This window comes from Megalobrama amblycephala, unplaced genomic scaffold (assembly GCF_018812025.1).
Source record: "Megalobrama amblycephala isolate DHTTF-2021 unplaced genomic scaffold, ASM1881202v1 scaffold370, whole genome shotgun sequence".
NCBI classification, from domain to species: domain Eukaryota; kingdom Metazoa; phylum Chordata; class Actinopteri; order Cypriniformes; family Xenocyprididae; genus Megalobrama; species Megalobrama amblycephala.
Genome location: NW_025953349.1, coordinates 33,403 through 50,621, shown reverse-complemented (window position 1 = coordinate 50,621; position 17,219 = coordinate 33,403). Strand labels below are relative to the sequence as shown.

General features: G+C 36.5%; 2 protein-coding genes across 3 annotated transcripts in view; one reads left to right on the top strand and one right to left on the bottom strand.

Annotated features, from left to right (window-relative positions):
- Positions 1-11,512, bottom strand: part of mov10l1 (Mov10 like RISC complex RNA helicase 1) — a 60,605-nt gene extending 49,093 nt beyond the window's left edge. For both annotated transcript variants that reach the window (XM_048179812.1, XM_048179814.1), the window contains exons 1-4: positions 11,221-11,512; positions 10,954-11,141; positions 8,133-8,292; positions 4,871-4,983 (exon numbers count right to left, since the gene is read on the bottom strand). In XM_048179812.1, coding sequence (XP_048035769.1) covers positions 4,871-4,983; positions 8,133-8,292; positions 10,954-11,141; positions 11,221-11,317 — 558 coding nt within the window. In that variant the 5' untranslated portion in view covers positions 11,318-11,512. The remainder of the gene's footprint in view (positions 1-4,870; positions 4,984-8,132; positions 8,293-10,953; positions 11,142-11,220) is intronic.
- A 673-nt stretch (positions 11,513-12,185) lies between these two features.
- LOC125261213 (gastrula zinc finger protein XlCGF57.1-like) lies at positions 12,186-17,015 on the top strand. Its single transcript, XM_048179830.1, has 2 exons — positions 12,186-12,410; positions 15,588-17,015. Exons 1-2 carry the CDS (start codon positions 12,335-12,337, stop codon positions 16,850-16,852), a joined length of 1,341 nt encoding a protein of 446 aa, XP_048035787.1. The 5' UTR covers positions 12,186-12,334; the 3' UTR covers positions 16,853-17,015.
- The last annotated feature ends 204 nt before the right edge of the window (positions 17,016-17,219 follow it).

Below are 17,219 nucleotides of genomic sequence, written 5' to 3'. Positions count from 1 at the left end.
TGTCCCCTTTACGGACAGTTACTCCAAGTGGGCGGTTCTGTCGTGCAGAAGCCTGAGCAGGGAAATTAAACAAAATTGCCTTTGTCAAAGCTGGACTCGTTGCCTCCGTGTACCTGACACACAACTCGCTGACGTCCTTGCGTGTTGCCCATGATACGAGGTCAGAATGTCCCCGATTCACACACCGTCAGTGCAAGACCCGCCAGGCCAGGTGGCTCCACTCACTGGAACTCGCTGGAGCAACCATCAACTCGCCACCGGGCGCTGAAGGGGCCTTATCTGCAAGTACACAAGTGGTCACACAAACACTGCTTAATCGTAAATTTAAATCTCAATTTAAATCTTGTTTAAACTAAATTTAAATAATCAAGTGTGTAGGACAAAAGAAAATGAGCCTAAAATGACAGTCAGAATGAACTAGCTAAACTATAACAGAAATGAGCAGAAGGGGTAAAGAAAAAAACAAAATAATTCAGATGCACTTGATTCAAATTTGAATTAAACTCTGTTTAATTGAATTCAAACAAGTGCATGGGATAACAGAATGGGGAAAAGGGAGAAAAGGAAGACAGTCCAGAGGAACTTGATTCAAATTCAAATCAAACTCTGTTCAACTGAATTTAATTAAGTGCATAGAATAACAGAAAGGGAAAAGAGAGGAGAAAGCCTTCCCTATTTGTGAGTTTCCCTGAAGGGAATTGCTTCTGGATGAGCAAAATGCCAACTGATTGACACTACTTAATTTTAAATTTCAATTAAATGTTATTTAATTGAATTTAAAATAAGTGCATGAAATAAGGGAGGCTTAGGTGTGCGTGAATGTTATTGCCAGCCAATAACAAACAGGACCCAGAACTAAGAGTGAATAAAATCAAACATTAAGTGATAGAAAGGAACGAATTTCCGAAGTTAAAAAAAAAAAAAAAAAAAAAAAAGAAAATAAGAAGATAACTTGAGAGAAAGAGAGAGAAAAGACAAAAGGGAATAACTGAAAATAAAACAAAGTAGAATAAAATAAAGTAAAATAGACTAGAGTAAATCTGTGAACACAGGAAAAGAATACAAGGAAAAGAGAATTTACTTATCTGGTAGTGTCCACCAGGGGGAGCACTCTCAGAAGGTGAATTCTCTTGTTGGAAGGGAAACTTAATTTAAATTAAAAAATGTTAAATTAAATTTAAATCAGTAAACCACATTCTGAAAACGATTGGAAAGCATAACCACCAAAAGCAAATTACTTTTACAACTCCCCGCAGTATAGAGCAGCCAAAGATAATTTGGAGATAATTCAGTGCAAAGTATGGCGAGCAGCTTTAACTCAGAACGTCCACGCGGTGGCGTTACTGAGTCCACACAACGATAAAGTAGGGAGGGGTGCCCCCACCTGGACAGACTGCCCTCTGGCGTCTGGTCAGAGTTACTGCATCCACCTCCGTAATATTTTTAAAGTAGCGTTACAGCTGATTTAACTGCACATATCACAGATACAAACTTTTTAGAATCTCGGCGGATTCTTCGGTGTCAGTTCACTGGACTGATGCAACTTTTTATCATAAGTATACAACTTTGGAACCTCAGGGTTTGCACAAATTTTAGTGCACAAATATGTAACTGCAGGATAATTCGCTGCTGTTATTAGTCACGCTGGATCAGGGCGTTTTCGACTGGCTCCAACTTTACAAGTCAAATCGGATAAAGCAGGTAAACTGTTTTCAGATTAGGCTTGCATTCGGTAACGTATTTTGGTTAGCTAGGCCAATTAGGTTACCAAGGGAGCGAGACGCAATATTTGAATTATTGGACGACACAAGTAATTCAATTATAATACCGGCAGATAAGACCTTTTGAAAGATTAGTAGGAATCTCGCTACAAAATCTCGTTTCAGAACGTGCTTAATGACGATTCAATTCGTTTCATTCAAGCGGAAATTAATATTCAAAACTGTAACTTACTGCAAAGATTGTCATCCTTCACAGATACGAGTTTGAAATATTAATGGACTGCAGTGTATTTCCCGTTCAACAATTTACTACCGTGTTTTTAGACACAAAGCAACGTTTTTCCAAAGTGAGGGACGGCGTGTCAGCTCACCGAAATATATAGCGCGCGTTACACATTAAATCACACAAATTTATTCTAGATTGCTCATACACCAAAACCAAGTTTAAAACGTGCCCGCATTCTCCACCAAATAAATGTAACAATTTGTACAGTTATTAATCAATTTATGGGTGGAATATGAATATAATAATTCACAAAGCTTTATGAATTATTATGCACATACCGACCCAAGGGGGAATTAACCATATATGGTGAATTAATTACAACGAATTGTAATCAATTATATATATGATTAGTTCTGGTTTAATAATTATTTAGAGAAACTGTTCGTTTGTCCGGCAAACTATAGCTCCTCAGAATGTTATTAAAAGGAAGGTCTGTCCTCTGTCCACGAGAAAGACTTACTATTCTAGCATCCAAACGTAAAGCAAGGATATAGGATCGAAACGTTAAAGTGACCTGGCTTTTGTTGAAATGAGCAAAAAGAACAATCGAGCATGAATAATGTATTTAATATATGCAAACTACGACTACAGAGGTTATACGTCTAAAATATATACAGAAGGTATACACATATATATATATATATATATATATATATATATATATATATATATATATATATATATATATATATATATATATATATATATATATATATATATATATATATATATATACACAAGAGTGAAAATGAAGAAAAAACAGGAAAAGAAAGATGATCAAAGAGTGGCAAATTACACAGTTAAACCTTTTTGAGAAAGCCAGCACAGAAATCAGTTTAAACAAATTTCAGAGGAATTATAATACTTGCTTATTGGTTCAAGTCCGTGTGTAGCAGTTGCAATGCGCCTGGCTTGGTTGGTCCTTTCCGAGAGGGTTTTCAAACGAGGTTTAATTGACGCGTAAGATGCCAGAGGAGAAAGAAGAGAGAGAGAGAGTCCAAGGAGATGGTCGTCCCGGAAGGAGAGCGTGTGATGGCAGCGCTGTCACCTGAGGCAGTTCAGGGCAGTCGAGAGACAATCGGGAGACAAAGGAGAAGGTGTGTGTCGTTGTTTTTATGGAAACCCAAGCTAACACACCTCCTGACTTGTAGCGGCCAATAGATGCGCAGCACTATTTGGCGGGCAAAGTTCCTTTGTTTGGTCTCCTAGCTGAATTTGCATACTTAATGACTATCAGATCGGATTTCGAGATGGCGTACTTTCTTCACAATATCATTAAACACATAGAAAAATGCATTTGTCAGCTATGTGACATATCTCAGTGAATAGCTCGAGTCCGGAGCTTTACGGAGAGATCAAACTTGATAGATCAGAAAGGCATATAAAAGAAGTTATGGTTTACAGACAAAATTCCCTCATTAAAATGCACACTAGCACAAATATACTCATTTAAACACTAGGAAACATGCATATACTCGAGATACATGATGGGTACATACATGGATGTGACTTGGCATAGTTACATTTTACATATACAGTCAATAATGTATGTTTTTGGGTTTTTGTAGGTGTCTGTGTGTGTGTGTTGGGTGTTGGAATGTGGATCTGGCCCATAGTCCACATGAGGGGCCCCTTTGATGTCCTAAGAGCAAGGAAATTGGGCCTCCTGTTTTACCTCGGAGGGTAACAAAGGTGTCAAGTGGGCTCATCTTTTGCAGACCGGTCGGAGCCGAGCTGAGATTTTACAACCCAGTCCAGCATGCTAAAAGCGTTCTGAACATTCCAAAGTTTATTGATTATCCTGATACATGTGCATATGCTATAGCTTTCTGAGACTCAAGACTCAACTAATCTCTGCAATTCTCCAACTGTGATCCTTGGAGAGTCTTTGGCCACTCAAACTCTCCTCCTCACCGCGCATTAGGACGATTTAGACATGTCCTCTTCCAGGCAGATTTGTAACATCTTTAGTTAATTGGAACTTCTTAATTATTGCCCTGATAGTGGAAATGGGGATTTTCAATGCTTTAGCTATTTTCTTACAGCTACTTTCTATATTGTGAAGCTCAGCAATCTTTTGCTGCACATCATAACTATATTCTTTGGTTTTACTCATTGTGATGAATGATTAAGGGAATTTGGCCTTTGTGTTTCCTCATCTTTATACTCCTGTGGAACAGGAAGTCATGGCTGGACAATTTCATGTTTATGATCACCCTGGTGTGCTAAAAAAAAAAAAATGTAAATATGACTGGGAATATACTTCAGAGATATTTTACTCATAAAAAATTCTAGGGGTGCCAATAATTATGGCCAACATGTTTTGGAGAAAAACATTTATTTCATAATGTGATTTTCCCCCCACTTTCAATTATTTTCCTTCAATGAAAGGTTAGATTTTTTTCTCATTTTATGAATTAAAGACCAAAAGGATAAACAATGCAGATTTATTTTTACAGTCATCTTTGATTATATTTACCAAGGGTGCCAATAATTTTGTGTATTTGTCCATTCAAGTACAAGGAGGAGCGAAAAAGAACTCAATTCCATGTTCGTGCACTATTTAGAGGCAAATTCCAGCATAGAAAACATGCGCGCGAGTGCCGAATTGAGGTCTCTTTCACATCTCTTTGCACTTGAATGATTTAAAACCACATTAAAATGGACACAAAGGAATCGATAAGTGGAATCAAAATTTTCATTTTATAACAAGTATCCGATTCCAGAATTGAAATCGTTTTTCGATTCCCAACACTACCCTAGTCAGGACATCACTAAATGTAATCACTCTTGACTTTCCCAAGTCTAGAAAGTACAGATTCTTATACAACAGTCCCACATGCACAGTGTGATAATTACTAACCCCATCCATGCGGAGGTAACGCAATGGAGAAACTGCTTGAGCCTGGCTGCTGCATTCTGCAGGGCTGATGACATACTGCGCCAGCACCCAGTCTCCCTTCATTGGCTCGAATCCTAAAACACACACACACACACACCATCAACATAAACACTCTGTGAAACTGATTTTAAAAATCACTCTGTTGCATACCTTTTTTTACCATCTTATTTTTGTATTTTTATTTTTGTATTCATATATAATTTTTTTTTTGTATATTTAACATACAAAATTCTTTTTGTTTTCTTTCCAGTTTTCCCTCTTTTACACTCAGCCAGGATCAGAACAAGCTTTAAAGGGAACCCTTGATATTAAGACTTTTATGGCTTAATATACCGTAAATGATGTCTCTTAGTGAAACATGTAGTAGAAAACCAATGAAAGATTTATGTTATTTAAAAAAATCCATGACATATTTGGACAATGGGGGTGCCATTTTGTTTAGGTGCACAGTGCGTTCTATGTCGATGACATCAAATGGTTGCACTCGATGAGCTACTGACACTATCCTGTTGCTATTTTTACTGCAACACAACTCGGAATATAATATACGATGCCACATTGTGCTGCTTTTGGTTGTAATTTTCAGTCGATGGGCAAGTAAAGCAGAAAGCATATTGTGATTATTGGATGGGAGGCACGGTACACATTATGTTTGGGAAATTGTTCAAGCATCAACTGAAAACAGCACAGACTAAAAGATTTTTGAGAATTAAAGGAACACGCCACTATTTTTGAAAATAGGCTCATTTCCCAACTCTCCTAGAGTTAACCCTCTGGAGTCTGAGGCTGATTTGGGGCCTGGAGAAGTTTTGACATGCTCTGACATTTGTGCTTTTTTCAGTTGTTCATAAACATATAAATGACAAAAGTGTCATTAAACTGTATTCAGCACAAACTAGGCTACAATAATATGTGAGGAACATGTATGTACATGTTTGTGTTTTTGAAGGAATAATGTTTATGCGTGGTTACTGAAAAAACAAAAAACTTAAGTCACTGAAATAAGGCCAAAATAAGTATATTAAATCTGTGTTCACAAGACTTTTGGGTATTGGAGGTTGTAGACTAGAGTTTTTGCTTCAAAATTATGTAAAAATTATGCTGCCTACTCCTTCATATAAAACAATATATTGATTTAGTTTTTGTAAGACACTTTTTGCCAAGAAACACTGTATGCATGGAGGCGTGAATCACCACTGAAAAATGGGCCATTCTCACCTGAGAAGACAAAAGAATTGGATAGTAATGAGCTGAAATGACTTGCATATTAATGAGGCATTTCAGTCAGGTAGGCTGTGAAAAAAACCTTCTGTGATGTCTCAAGCTCATCATGATATATGAAACATACAGAAAAATATTATTACAATATAAAGTAATGGTTTTATATTATACTTTAAAATATAATGTATTTCTGTGATGCAAAGAGTCTGAATATAGGCTTTTAGTTTAAAAGCATGCACATTTGGAGAAATATTGGAATCTCATATGCTTATGTCAATTTTCTATACAGAGAAGTTATATTTATTTAATATTCATTGTCATTACTATGAGCGCTGGTGTTTTCAATTCATCCTTGAAGTCGGAGGGCGCTCTCTGTGCATTTTTAGTCCACAAATTCATCTAAAAGAAGAAGAGGCTATTCCATGAATGGAGTTTCCAATTCATACTGCAGCCGGAGGGCGCTAAAGAAACAAAAACTCATCTAAAATTCATAAATAGAAGAAAACAGGAACTAACTGCATGTCTTCTAGAGCTCCCTAACCATGACTTTTACATTCAGATAAACACTTTTCAAGACAATAAATACACGATTGAGACGATGAATGCACGTATTGCCTCTGAATTTGCGTCTGAATAGCGCTGGCTCTGTGGGGGTGGCCGCATTAGCAGATAATGAGCTGAATCACGGACTTCTGACATGGCTCTCTTTTCATACAGATTACATAAACAGAAGGTTTGTTTTCGATTTGACTTACATGATTTAAAACCTGACATCTTAACGTTTTTTTAGACATAAGTTTAATTTTTCTGTGATTAGTATTCACTAAGTTACAGTTCATTTTCTGAGAACTATCAGATTGGACTTCGTTCAGAGGGAGAGGAGAAATCACGCATCATGTTAGTTTTCTTTATTTTACAAAAAGCACAACATTGTGTTTTTACTCTGAGTGTATACAAATAAAAGAAGATATTCTATAGTTTCAATTGATATATTACTTATGTCTCTATGACAAAAAATGACGGAGTATTTTAAGTCTGTTTTGCTGCAATGTGAAAAAAAACCTGCAAAACGCGCCGGTGCGTTTTTAGACCTCAGAGTGTTAAACTGTTGAGTTTTACCATTTTCGAATCCATTCAGCCAATCTCCGGGTCTGGCGGTAGCACTTTTAGCTGCAGCTTAGCATAGATCATTGAATCTGATTAGACCGTTAGCATCTCGCTCAAAAATGACCAAAGAGTTTCGATATTTTTCCTATTTAAAACTTGACTCTTCTGTAGTTACATCGTGTACTAAGACAAATGGAAAATGAGAAGTTGTAATTTTCTAGGCCGATGTGGCTAGGAACTATACTCTCATTCCCAAGTAATAATCAAGGATTTTTGCAGCCGTACCATGGGTGCACCAGGCACAATGATATTATGCAGTGCCTGAAAATAGTCTGCAGCAAGCTCATTTTCAGTGTATTCAAATAGATATGGTTCAGGATCTGCACCAAAGTAAATATCTTCTAAATCGTCTCTCACAAATGTCTCCATGGTTGGCACGCTCCCTGTGCAAGCAGGTGGTCACGTTGGTTATGTTGACAGAAGTTAGCCTGTTTTCAGGCACCGCGTAATGTCATTGCGCCTGCTGCACCCATGGTACAGCAGGAAAGTTCCTTGATTGCTACGCCGGAATGAGAGTATAGTTCCTAGCCATATCGGCCTAGAAAATCAACAACTTTTTATTTTCCATCGGTCTTAGTACATGATGTAACTACAGAAGAGTCAAGTTTTAAATAGGAAAAATATCAAAACTCTTTGGTCATTTTTGAGCGAGATGCTAACGGTCTAATCAGATTTTGGACTGTGGAAAATGTTTTGTGTTCTGAAAGTTAAAGATACATGATAAAAAGCCTTTTAAATACTCGCACATTGAGATAAAATGTCAGTCTGTGAGCTGCAATAAAGGCCTGTCACAGCATACTATTAAGCATTAAAGGAAATAAACTGATCTTCTGACCTTCACAGAGAGCCGTTCGTGGGAAATACGTTGTCTGGTTTATAAGTCCTCCATCTCGATCACATGATGTCACTGTTCCAATCAGAGGCCTGGGTTTAACAGCGTCCTGTTTGAGTGCTTCTGATCCTCCACTCTCCCACATGTCCTTCTGTCGCTCTACCTGAAATCAACAAAAAGAAATTGTACACATTATTTAGATTTCTATAAATGTATTCCAAAATCAACAACACTTCAAAATAAAAAGAAAAAAGATGCTCATAATATTACTGCTTTCGAGAAGAAATTAATGAACAACATCCAGACTGCATAATCAGTTACTTCACAAGCTCATATCTAGGGAAATACCTAATAAACCAGTGATTCTCAACTCTGAACTCTGAGCCAGCATGTGTGTGGCTTGAATGAATCTGTTGAGTGCATGATTCAGTGACTCACAAGACACTAGCTGTGATCGAAATACTATTTCCTATATATTGAATGACACAAAGTAAACATTCTGAGAGAAAAAAAAAAAGATTTTCTATAAATATAAAAGAACAAAAATCTTACTTTTGAAAAAAAAAAAAACCACAAGAAATAATTTGATGTAATTATTTAATATTAATATGCTTAAATAGCATATAAAAAAAAAACCTTTTTTGTGCTTTTAATAAATTGTAAATTTGTCCCCTGTAATATTTTCATTGGGAAATTGAGTTTTCATGCAGCAATAAATCCAAATTTAAAACTTAGAGACACCTGACATTTCCATGACAATTGTTCATTTGTGTCATGCCAATGCTGACATTCATTATCTGCACTTATCCAAAATTTAGAGAGGTCACAATGAGCTCAAAGTGACAAAAACCTTTCTCTCCTTTTTCACGATTAAGTCATGTTGCTTTGTATGTCATATCTGAATTTTGTTGTACAATTATTAATAATTTGCTACATATTTATTTTCAAACTACCTAGTTCTATCAATGAATACTTAGCGAGCAATGGCAATCATAAATAACTAGCTACCCACACAAACATGCACAAAAATGTTTTTTTTTTTGTAAACAATGTTCACCTCTAAATGATAGATTTCTAGAAAATAATAAAAACATTAGAAAAACACATTATATACTATTTGTCAATTAATGCAGTATGCAAGTTAAAAATCCAATTAAAATCCAAAGAATGGAGACAGATTAGTGCCATTTGGAGGGAGGGCTGTAGGATTAATCGTATTTTAATCATGATAATGATTTCTGCTTCTCTTGATAGATAAAAAACAAAACAAAAACAACAACAAAAAAAAACCACTGCAATATTGGGTACTTGTTATTTGTCCTGAATAAGTTCTTTAATTTAGTCATTTCCGATATCTTGCATTGGTAACAAGCCTCAACTACCTTTCCTGCTTGGGGCTACCAGATGTCAAGAGCATAAATACCCCAAACGGGGCTTTTCTCTTAAAGGATTAGTTCACTTTCAAACAAAAATTATTTATTAGCATCCCCGGAGCCGTGTGGAATATGTTTATGATGGATGGATGTAGATGGAGGCACTTTCTTTAGCTCATACTCATTGGCCTCGATCACTGCCATTATAAAGCTTGGATGCGTATAGGAAGGATATTTATTAATATTTCTCCGATTGTGTTCATCAGAAACTAGGGTGGCTTGAGGGTGAGTAAAGCTTGGGGTAATTTTCATTTAAAAGTGAACTCATTCTTTAAAAGGATATATTTTCTGCCCAGTGTTTTACTTAATTTTCCAAATCTGGCAACCATGCACACCAGCTCTGATGACACTTGCTCACAAAAGCACTAATGATCTGAAAACGCCGACAAACATGTTCATTGTGAAATTCCTTCATGAGGCAGTGCGTACGATTTTCTGCTACTAAATCTGTGAGCGAACCTTCTCTGTAACAAACTGTAATAAATCCAAACAGGATTCTTGACCATTTTGTTTGCGATCATGGTTGGTGAATAAATGCGGTCTGTGCAACCTCTGTGCAACAATGCAAAGTAAAAATTTAACATAATTTGGAATTGTTGAAATTTATATTAGTAGTTTCACTTTTTCAGAGTTTTGTTTTCTTAATATAAAGCAGTTGAAAACTACATAGCCGCCATCTGTTTGCAGTGTTTAACCATTTCAAAGATGAAAATTGCCAAAAGAAAAAAAGAAGACAATGAGCATGCATTATCAGGAGTCATAATAATGGTAAGTAGTGTTCGATTAAATGTTATCAATACAAATTCTTTTTCTCCGATGTAATGCAATGGTTGCCTGTATAGGCCTATTTATTTATAAAAAGGGTTGCGCAATGCCTAGCAGCTTTAAGAACGTTGTTTTCAGGCATAATTACTTTCTTTCATGAGATTTTGCATTTGGATATATTAGACATTATCAAAGACTACCTTTTGACAAAGTTTAGGTTTTTTTTATGTTGTTGCCCTAACTGATCTCACTCTGTCAGAAAATGTTGTTTTCACATATATGTTATCAAATTAGAATAAAGGTGCTGAGATATGTTAGATTAAACTGTAAATATTTTGTTTTATTTGAACAAACCAGACAGAAAACAGGAAAACGTTCAAACAAGTTTGAAAATGTTTACTGGCACTAAATGTTTAATGCATGCTATTGTTTTACTGATATAAGGTCTTCTTACCTTGACATTTTTGTCAATTCAATTCCATAGCCTCTTTGAGTAATACCAAATTTTCTGTTTTAATGCTTTATTAAACACAAATATTAAGCCAATTAAAGAGAAAGAAGATTGTCAACTGTCAATTTGTAACGTTACCCCTATAATAATGGTCAGTCGTGGACTCAGATCTCACCCTAAGCGCTCTCCACTGTCCATGAGCTCCTTCCCGGACGGCCAGGGCCTGAACTGTATCTCCCACACACAGCACGACACCTCCTAACACAACTGCTGATGTGAAATACACAGCATGATCTATGAGACCATAATCCGCGCACAGATGCGTCACGATGCCCGTTTGCACCTGTCGGATCTGCGCCGCACCTAAACACAAAGCAAAGAGCTCAGTCTCACGCGGCCTACTTTAAAATATCAATTACGCTGTACACATTTATCCACTAACCCTCAAAATGAGGATCCTGTTCCTCTTCATCCTCCTGAGCTCTTCGCCACAGAGGTGAAAGCAGCTTGGACATGAAACACTGCACGACGCTCACCATGATTAGGCCTACGGTCTGTAACCAAACAGAGCTGTAGGTCACGAATATCACTTAAAAAATAGCCTCAAATATTTTTGTTTAGAGTTCACAGCACCAGATGAAGGACATGTGTGTCCTAACAGAGAATTAACGTTGCACGTGTGACAAGTATACGCTTGATAAAGCTAGTACGCGAAAAACACGTGACGTGACGATGAAAATTAAAGTTTGCTAAAGGCAAGTTTGCTGCACACTCCTCCTCCCACATTTTGCATAAAATATGGGTACACAAGTGTTCAGGCTCAAATATGAATTGAAAAAACGATAATAAAAAAAATGTTTTTTTTTTTTTAAATAGGCATACATATATTTATTTGTCATTTCATCAGAATATCAACATTTGTGAGAGTCAAAACAGTTTTGTTGTTGATTTAATTTTGTGTCATTGGAAAATAGTGATCTGTGACATTGTATTATGTTGAATATCAAAGGTTTTTTGTGTCTGTATTGTTTTGTTTTATTTGAACAAACCAGCCAAAAAAAAAAAAAAAAGACAAGTATATTTTATAGAAACATAAAGACACAATTAGATCAGTGAAGACTTTGGGATGAGATTAATAACAAATTATATAACAAATATAACAACGAAAAAAGATAGGATTTATATATATTTAACAGATTTATATATTCAGCTTTCAAAGCAGTCTTTTAAAAGAAGATTTAAGAGTGTTTAACATACTGTACTAAAAATAACATATTTCCAAAAGATATCGATTTAATTTTAAGAAACAGGATTTAAGAGTAGACCTATGTATGTAGTTTTTGTTTTTTCTTTTCCCCAAACGTCAATGCTCCACACTCCATTCCAGTAGGTGGCGGATATGCTGATTTGCCAACCGACATAAAACACAAACGAAGAAGAGGAGTAAGGTGAACAACAACAACAACGTACAAGCTCCGAAGCACAGATTGGAAATAAATGTTTAGTAAAAGTTTTACAGAGCATTGATGAAATCTCAACAATAGTGCAATGTAAACATGGAGCATATTAAATTGGAGATTGTGGACATGAGTGAGGCAGAACCCGGCAGAGTGAACACTGAGGAGCACAGAGGTTGGTGATCATTCTTGAGTCTCTACTAATTACTGCTGAGGAACATCAAAAGCATGCGTTCACCATATTTCTTCTTAATTAATTCTAAATTTGAATTTCCCTGCCAACATTTTCACTGGCCCCATCACAAAACAAGTAATAAAATACAAAAATAATATTATTTTCATAAGTTTTGACCTTTTATTCTAATAAGGTTATGACACCTAAATTTTACTTTCAATTGAATTTGAATTTACCAATTAAGTTTCAATACCACCACAATAATAATAATAATAATAATAATAATAATAATAATACTGGTAACACTTTACAATAAGGTCTCATTTGTTAGCATAAGTTAATGTAATAACTAACATGAACTAACAATGAACAATACATTTGTTACAGTATTTATTAATCGTTGTTAATGTTAGTTAATAAAAAAAAAAAAACATCTGTTTATTGTTTGTTTATGTTCACAGTGCATTAACTAATGTTAAAGGGTTAGTTCACCCAAAAATGAAAATGTCATTAATTACTCACCCTCATGCCGTTCCACACCCGTAAGACCTTCGTTCATCTTCGGAACACAAATTAAGATATTTTTGTTGAAATCTGATGGTTCAGTGAAGTCTGTATAGCCAGCAATGACATTTCCTCTCTCAAGATCCATTAATGTATCAAAAACAATAAGTTCATGTGAGTACAGTGGTTCAATATTAATATTATAAAGTGACGAGAATATTTTTGGTGCCCAAAAAAAACAAAATAACGACCTGTATTGTGATGGCCGATTTCAAAACACTGCTTCATTAAGCTTCGGAGTGTTTTGAATCTTTTGTGTCGAATCATGATACGGATCACGTGTCAAACCGCCAAACTGCTGAAATCACGTGACTTTGGCGCTCCAAACCGCTGATTCAACACAAAAGATTCATAATGCTCCGAAGCTTCATGAAGCAGTGTTTTGAAATCGGCCATCACTATATACAGGTGCTGGTCATATAATTAGAATATCATCAAAAAGTTGATTTATTTCACTAATTCCATTAAAAAAGTGAAACTTGTATATTATATTCATTTATTACACACAGACTGATATATTTCAAATGTTTATTTCTTTTAATTTTGATGATTATAACTGACAACTAAGGAAAATCCCAAATTCAGTATCTCAGAAAATTAGAATATTGTGAAAAGGTTCAATATTGAAGACACCTGGTGCCACACTCTAATCAGCTAATTAACTCAAAACACCTGCAAAGGCCTTTAAATGGTCTCTCAGTCTAGTTCTGCAGGCTACACAATCATGGGGAAGACTGCTGACTTGACAGTTGTCCAAAAGACGACCATTGACACCTTGCACAAGGAGGGCAAGACACAAAAGGTAATTGCAAAAGAGGCTGGCTGTTCACAGAGCTCTGTGTCCAAGCACATTAATAGAGAGGTGAAGGGAAGGAAAAGATGTGGTAGAAAAAAGTGTCCAAGCAATAGGGATAACTGCACCCTGGAGAGGATTGTGAAACAAAACCCATTCAAAAATGTGGGGGAGATTCACAAAGAGTGGACTGCAGCTGGAGTCAGTGCTTCAAGAACCACTACGCACAGACGTATGCAAGACATGGGTTTCAGCTGTCGCATTCCTTGTGTCAAGCCACTCTTGAACAACAGACAGTGTCAGAAGCATCTAAAGACAAAAAGGACTGGACTGCTGCTGAGTGGTCCAAAGTTATGTTCTCTGATGAAAGTAAATTTTGCATTTCCTTGGGAAATCAGGGTCCCAGAGTCTGGAGGAAGAGAGGAGAGGCACACAATCCACATTGCTTGAGGTCCAGTGTAAAGTTTCCACAGTCAGTGATGGTTTGGGGTGCCATGTCATCTGCTGGTGTTGGTCCACTGTGTTTTCTGAGGTCCAAGGTCAACACAGCCGTATACCAGGAAGTTTTAGAGCACTTCATGCTTCCTGCTGCTGACCAAGTTTATGGAGATGCAGATTTCATTTTCCAACAGGACTTGGCACCTGCACACAGTGCCAAAGCTACCAGTACCTGGTTTAAGGACCATGGTATCCCTGTTCTTAATTGGCCAGCAAACTCGCCTGACCTTAACCCCATAGAAAATCTATGGGGTATTGTGAAGAGGAAGATGCGATATGCCAGACCCAACAATGCAGAAGAGCTGAAGGCCACTATCAGAGCAACCTGGGCTCTCATAACACCTGAGCAGTGCCACAGACAGATCGACTCCATGCCACGCCGCATTGCTGCAGTAATTCAGGCAAAAGGAGCCCCAACTAAGTATTGAGTGCTGTACATGCTCATACTTTTCATGTTCATACTTTTCAGTTGGCCAAGGTTTCTAAAAATCCTTTCTTTGTATTGGTCTTAAGTAATATTCTAATTTTCTGAGATACTGAATTTGGGATTTTCCTTAGTTGTCAGTTATAATCATCAAAATGAAAAGAAATAAACATTTGAAATATATCAGTCTGTGTGTAATGACTGAATATAATATACAAGTTTCACTTTTTGAATGGAATTAGTGAAATAAATCAACTTTTTGATGATATTCTAATTATATGACCAGCACCTGTAAGTCATTATTTAGTTTTTTTGGCACACCAAAAATATTCTCGTCACTTTATAATTTTAATATTGAACCAGTGTACTCACATGAACTGATTTAAATATGTTTTTAGTACATTAATGGATCTTGAGAGAGGAAATGTAATTTCTGGCTATGCAGGCCTCACTGAGCCATTGGATTTCAACAAAAATATCTTAATTTGTGTTCTGAATATTAACAAAGGTCTTATGGGTGTGGAACGGCATGAGGGTGAGTAATAAATGACATTATTTTCATTTTTAGGGTGAACTAACCCTTTAACAAATACAACATTTGATTTCCATAGGCCTGGTTTCACAGACAGGGCTCAGCCTAAGCCAGGATTAGGCCTTAGTTCAATTAAGGTATTTAAGTGGCTTTTATAAACGTTCACTAGAAAAAAACATTGCTGGTGTACATCTTGAGACAAAACAATGGCACTGACATATTTTAAGATATGTCAGTGCAAATTGCTCTCAGCTGAAACAGCTGAAACATGCATTTTAGTCTAGGACTATCTTAAGCCTTGTCTGTGAAACCAGGGGAAAATGTAGTAAATGTTGAAATTAACATTAACATTAATGTTCACTTTAGGTCTGATGGAGGTAAAAGAAGAATGTCAAAAAAAAAATGAAGTGGAGGGGAAACATCAGTATCCGGAACCTCATAATTTTAAACCTGGAGAAAAATCTTTGACTTTTGAAAATAATTATTTTCAGTTTTTGAGAAGAAGATCTCAAAGAACTAAGGTAGAAAATTCTTTCACATGCAAGCAGTGTGGAAAGACTTTCATTCGTAAACAACTCCTTGTTGACCACATACGAATTCACTTGGGGTTGGAGCCCTTCACATGTGATCAGTGTGGAAAGAGTTTTGTGCGTAAAGCACTCTTGAATGATCACATGAGAATTCACACTGGAGAGAAGCCTTTCGCATGCCTTCGGTGTGGAAAGAGTTTCTCTGTTAAGGGAGACCTTAAGCTTCACATGGAAATTCATATTGGAGAGAAACCTTACAGCTGTGATCAGTGTGAAAAGAGTTTCAACCGTAAAGGACTTCTCATTGATCACATGAGAAACCACACTGGAGAAAAACCTTTCTTATGTGATCAGTGTGGAAAGAGTTTTATTCGTAAAGCACTTCTGAATGATCACATGCGAAGTCACACCGGAGAGAAGCCTTACAGATGCTCTCAATGTGGGAAAGGTTTCTCACTTAGAGGAAACCTTAATTGTCACATGAGAATTCATACTGGAGAGAAGCCTTACAAATGTGATCAATGCGGGAAGAGCTTCACATTTAAAGGAAAACTTAAGCATCACTACAGAATTCACACTGGAGCGACACCTTTCACATGCAATCAGTGTGGGAAGAATTTTGCACAGTCAGACAGCCTTACATATCATCTGCGCTCTCATGCTGGAATAAAGCCATTTAAATGTGATCAGTGTGGTGAAGCATTTATTTTGGAATCACGTCTCAAAAAACATATGAAAGTTCATGCAAATGAGAGGCCTTACTTTTGTTCTGTGTGTGGAAAGACTTTTTCACGACTGGACTGTTTTAAAATGCACCAGAAAGTTCATACTGGGGTAAAAGCTCATGTGTGCTCCGAGTGTGGAAACAGCTTCGGCAGAGCCGGCGACTTGAAAATTCACCAAAGAATCCATACTGGAGAAAAAACGTACAAGTGCTCACATTGTTACAAGAGATTCAATCAGTTAGGGCAGCTGAAACTACATGAGCGAGTGCACACTGGAGAGAAGCCGTACCAGTGCCCTTCGTGTGGGAAGGGTTTCACCTCATCAAGTGCTCGACTGATTCATGTGAGGAAGCATTGTCCAAAGTTGTCAAAATGAGCTATCTGATTTAACCCAATTAATTTTATATCTACAACAATGAGCAGATGATGAGCAAAGATGAGCAGTTACATTGAACGGATATTTGCTTTTAAAAAAATCATTATCTGTATTGGTGAATTGCAAAATTGATCTAATTAAATTTATTTTGGTCATACCAATATTTCCACGGTGTTGTCTGTTGCAGTGTTTCCCAAACCTTCTCCTGGAGTTTTATTGCACTACAGTTTTTGAATGTTTCTCTGGTCTGTACAGCAGCTCTAGAAGAAAATAGTGTCCATCTTAAAGGGTTAGTTCACCCATTTATTACTCACCCTCATGCCATTCCACACCCGTAAGACCTTTGTTAATCTTCGGAACGCAAATG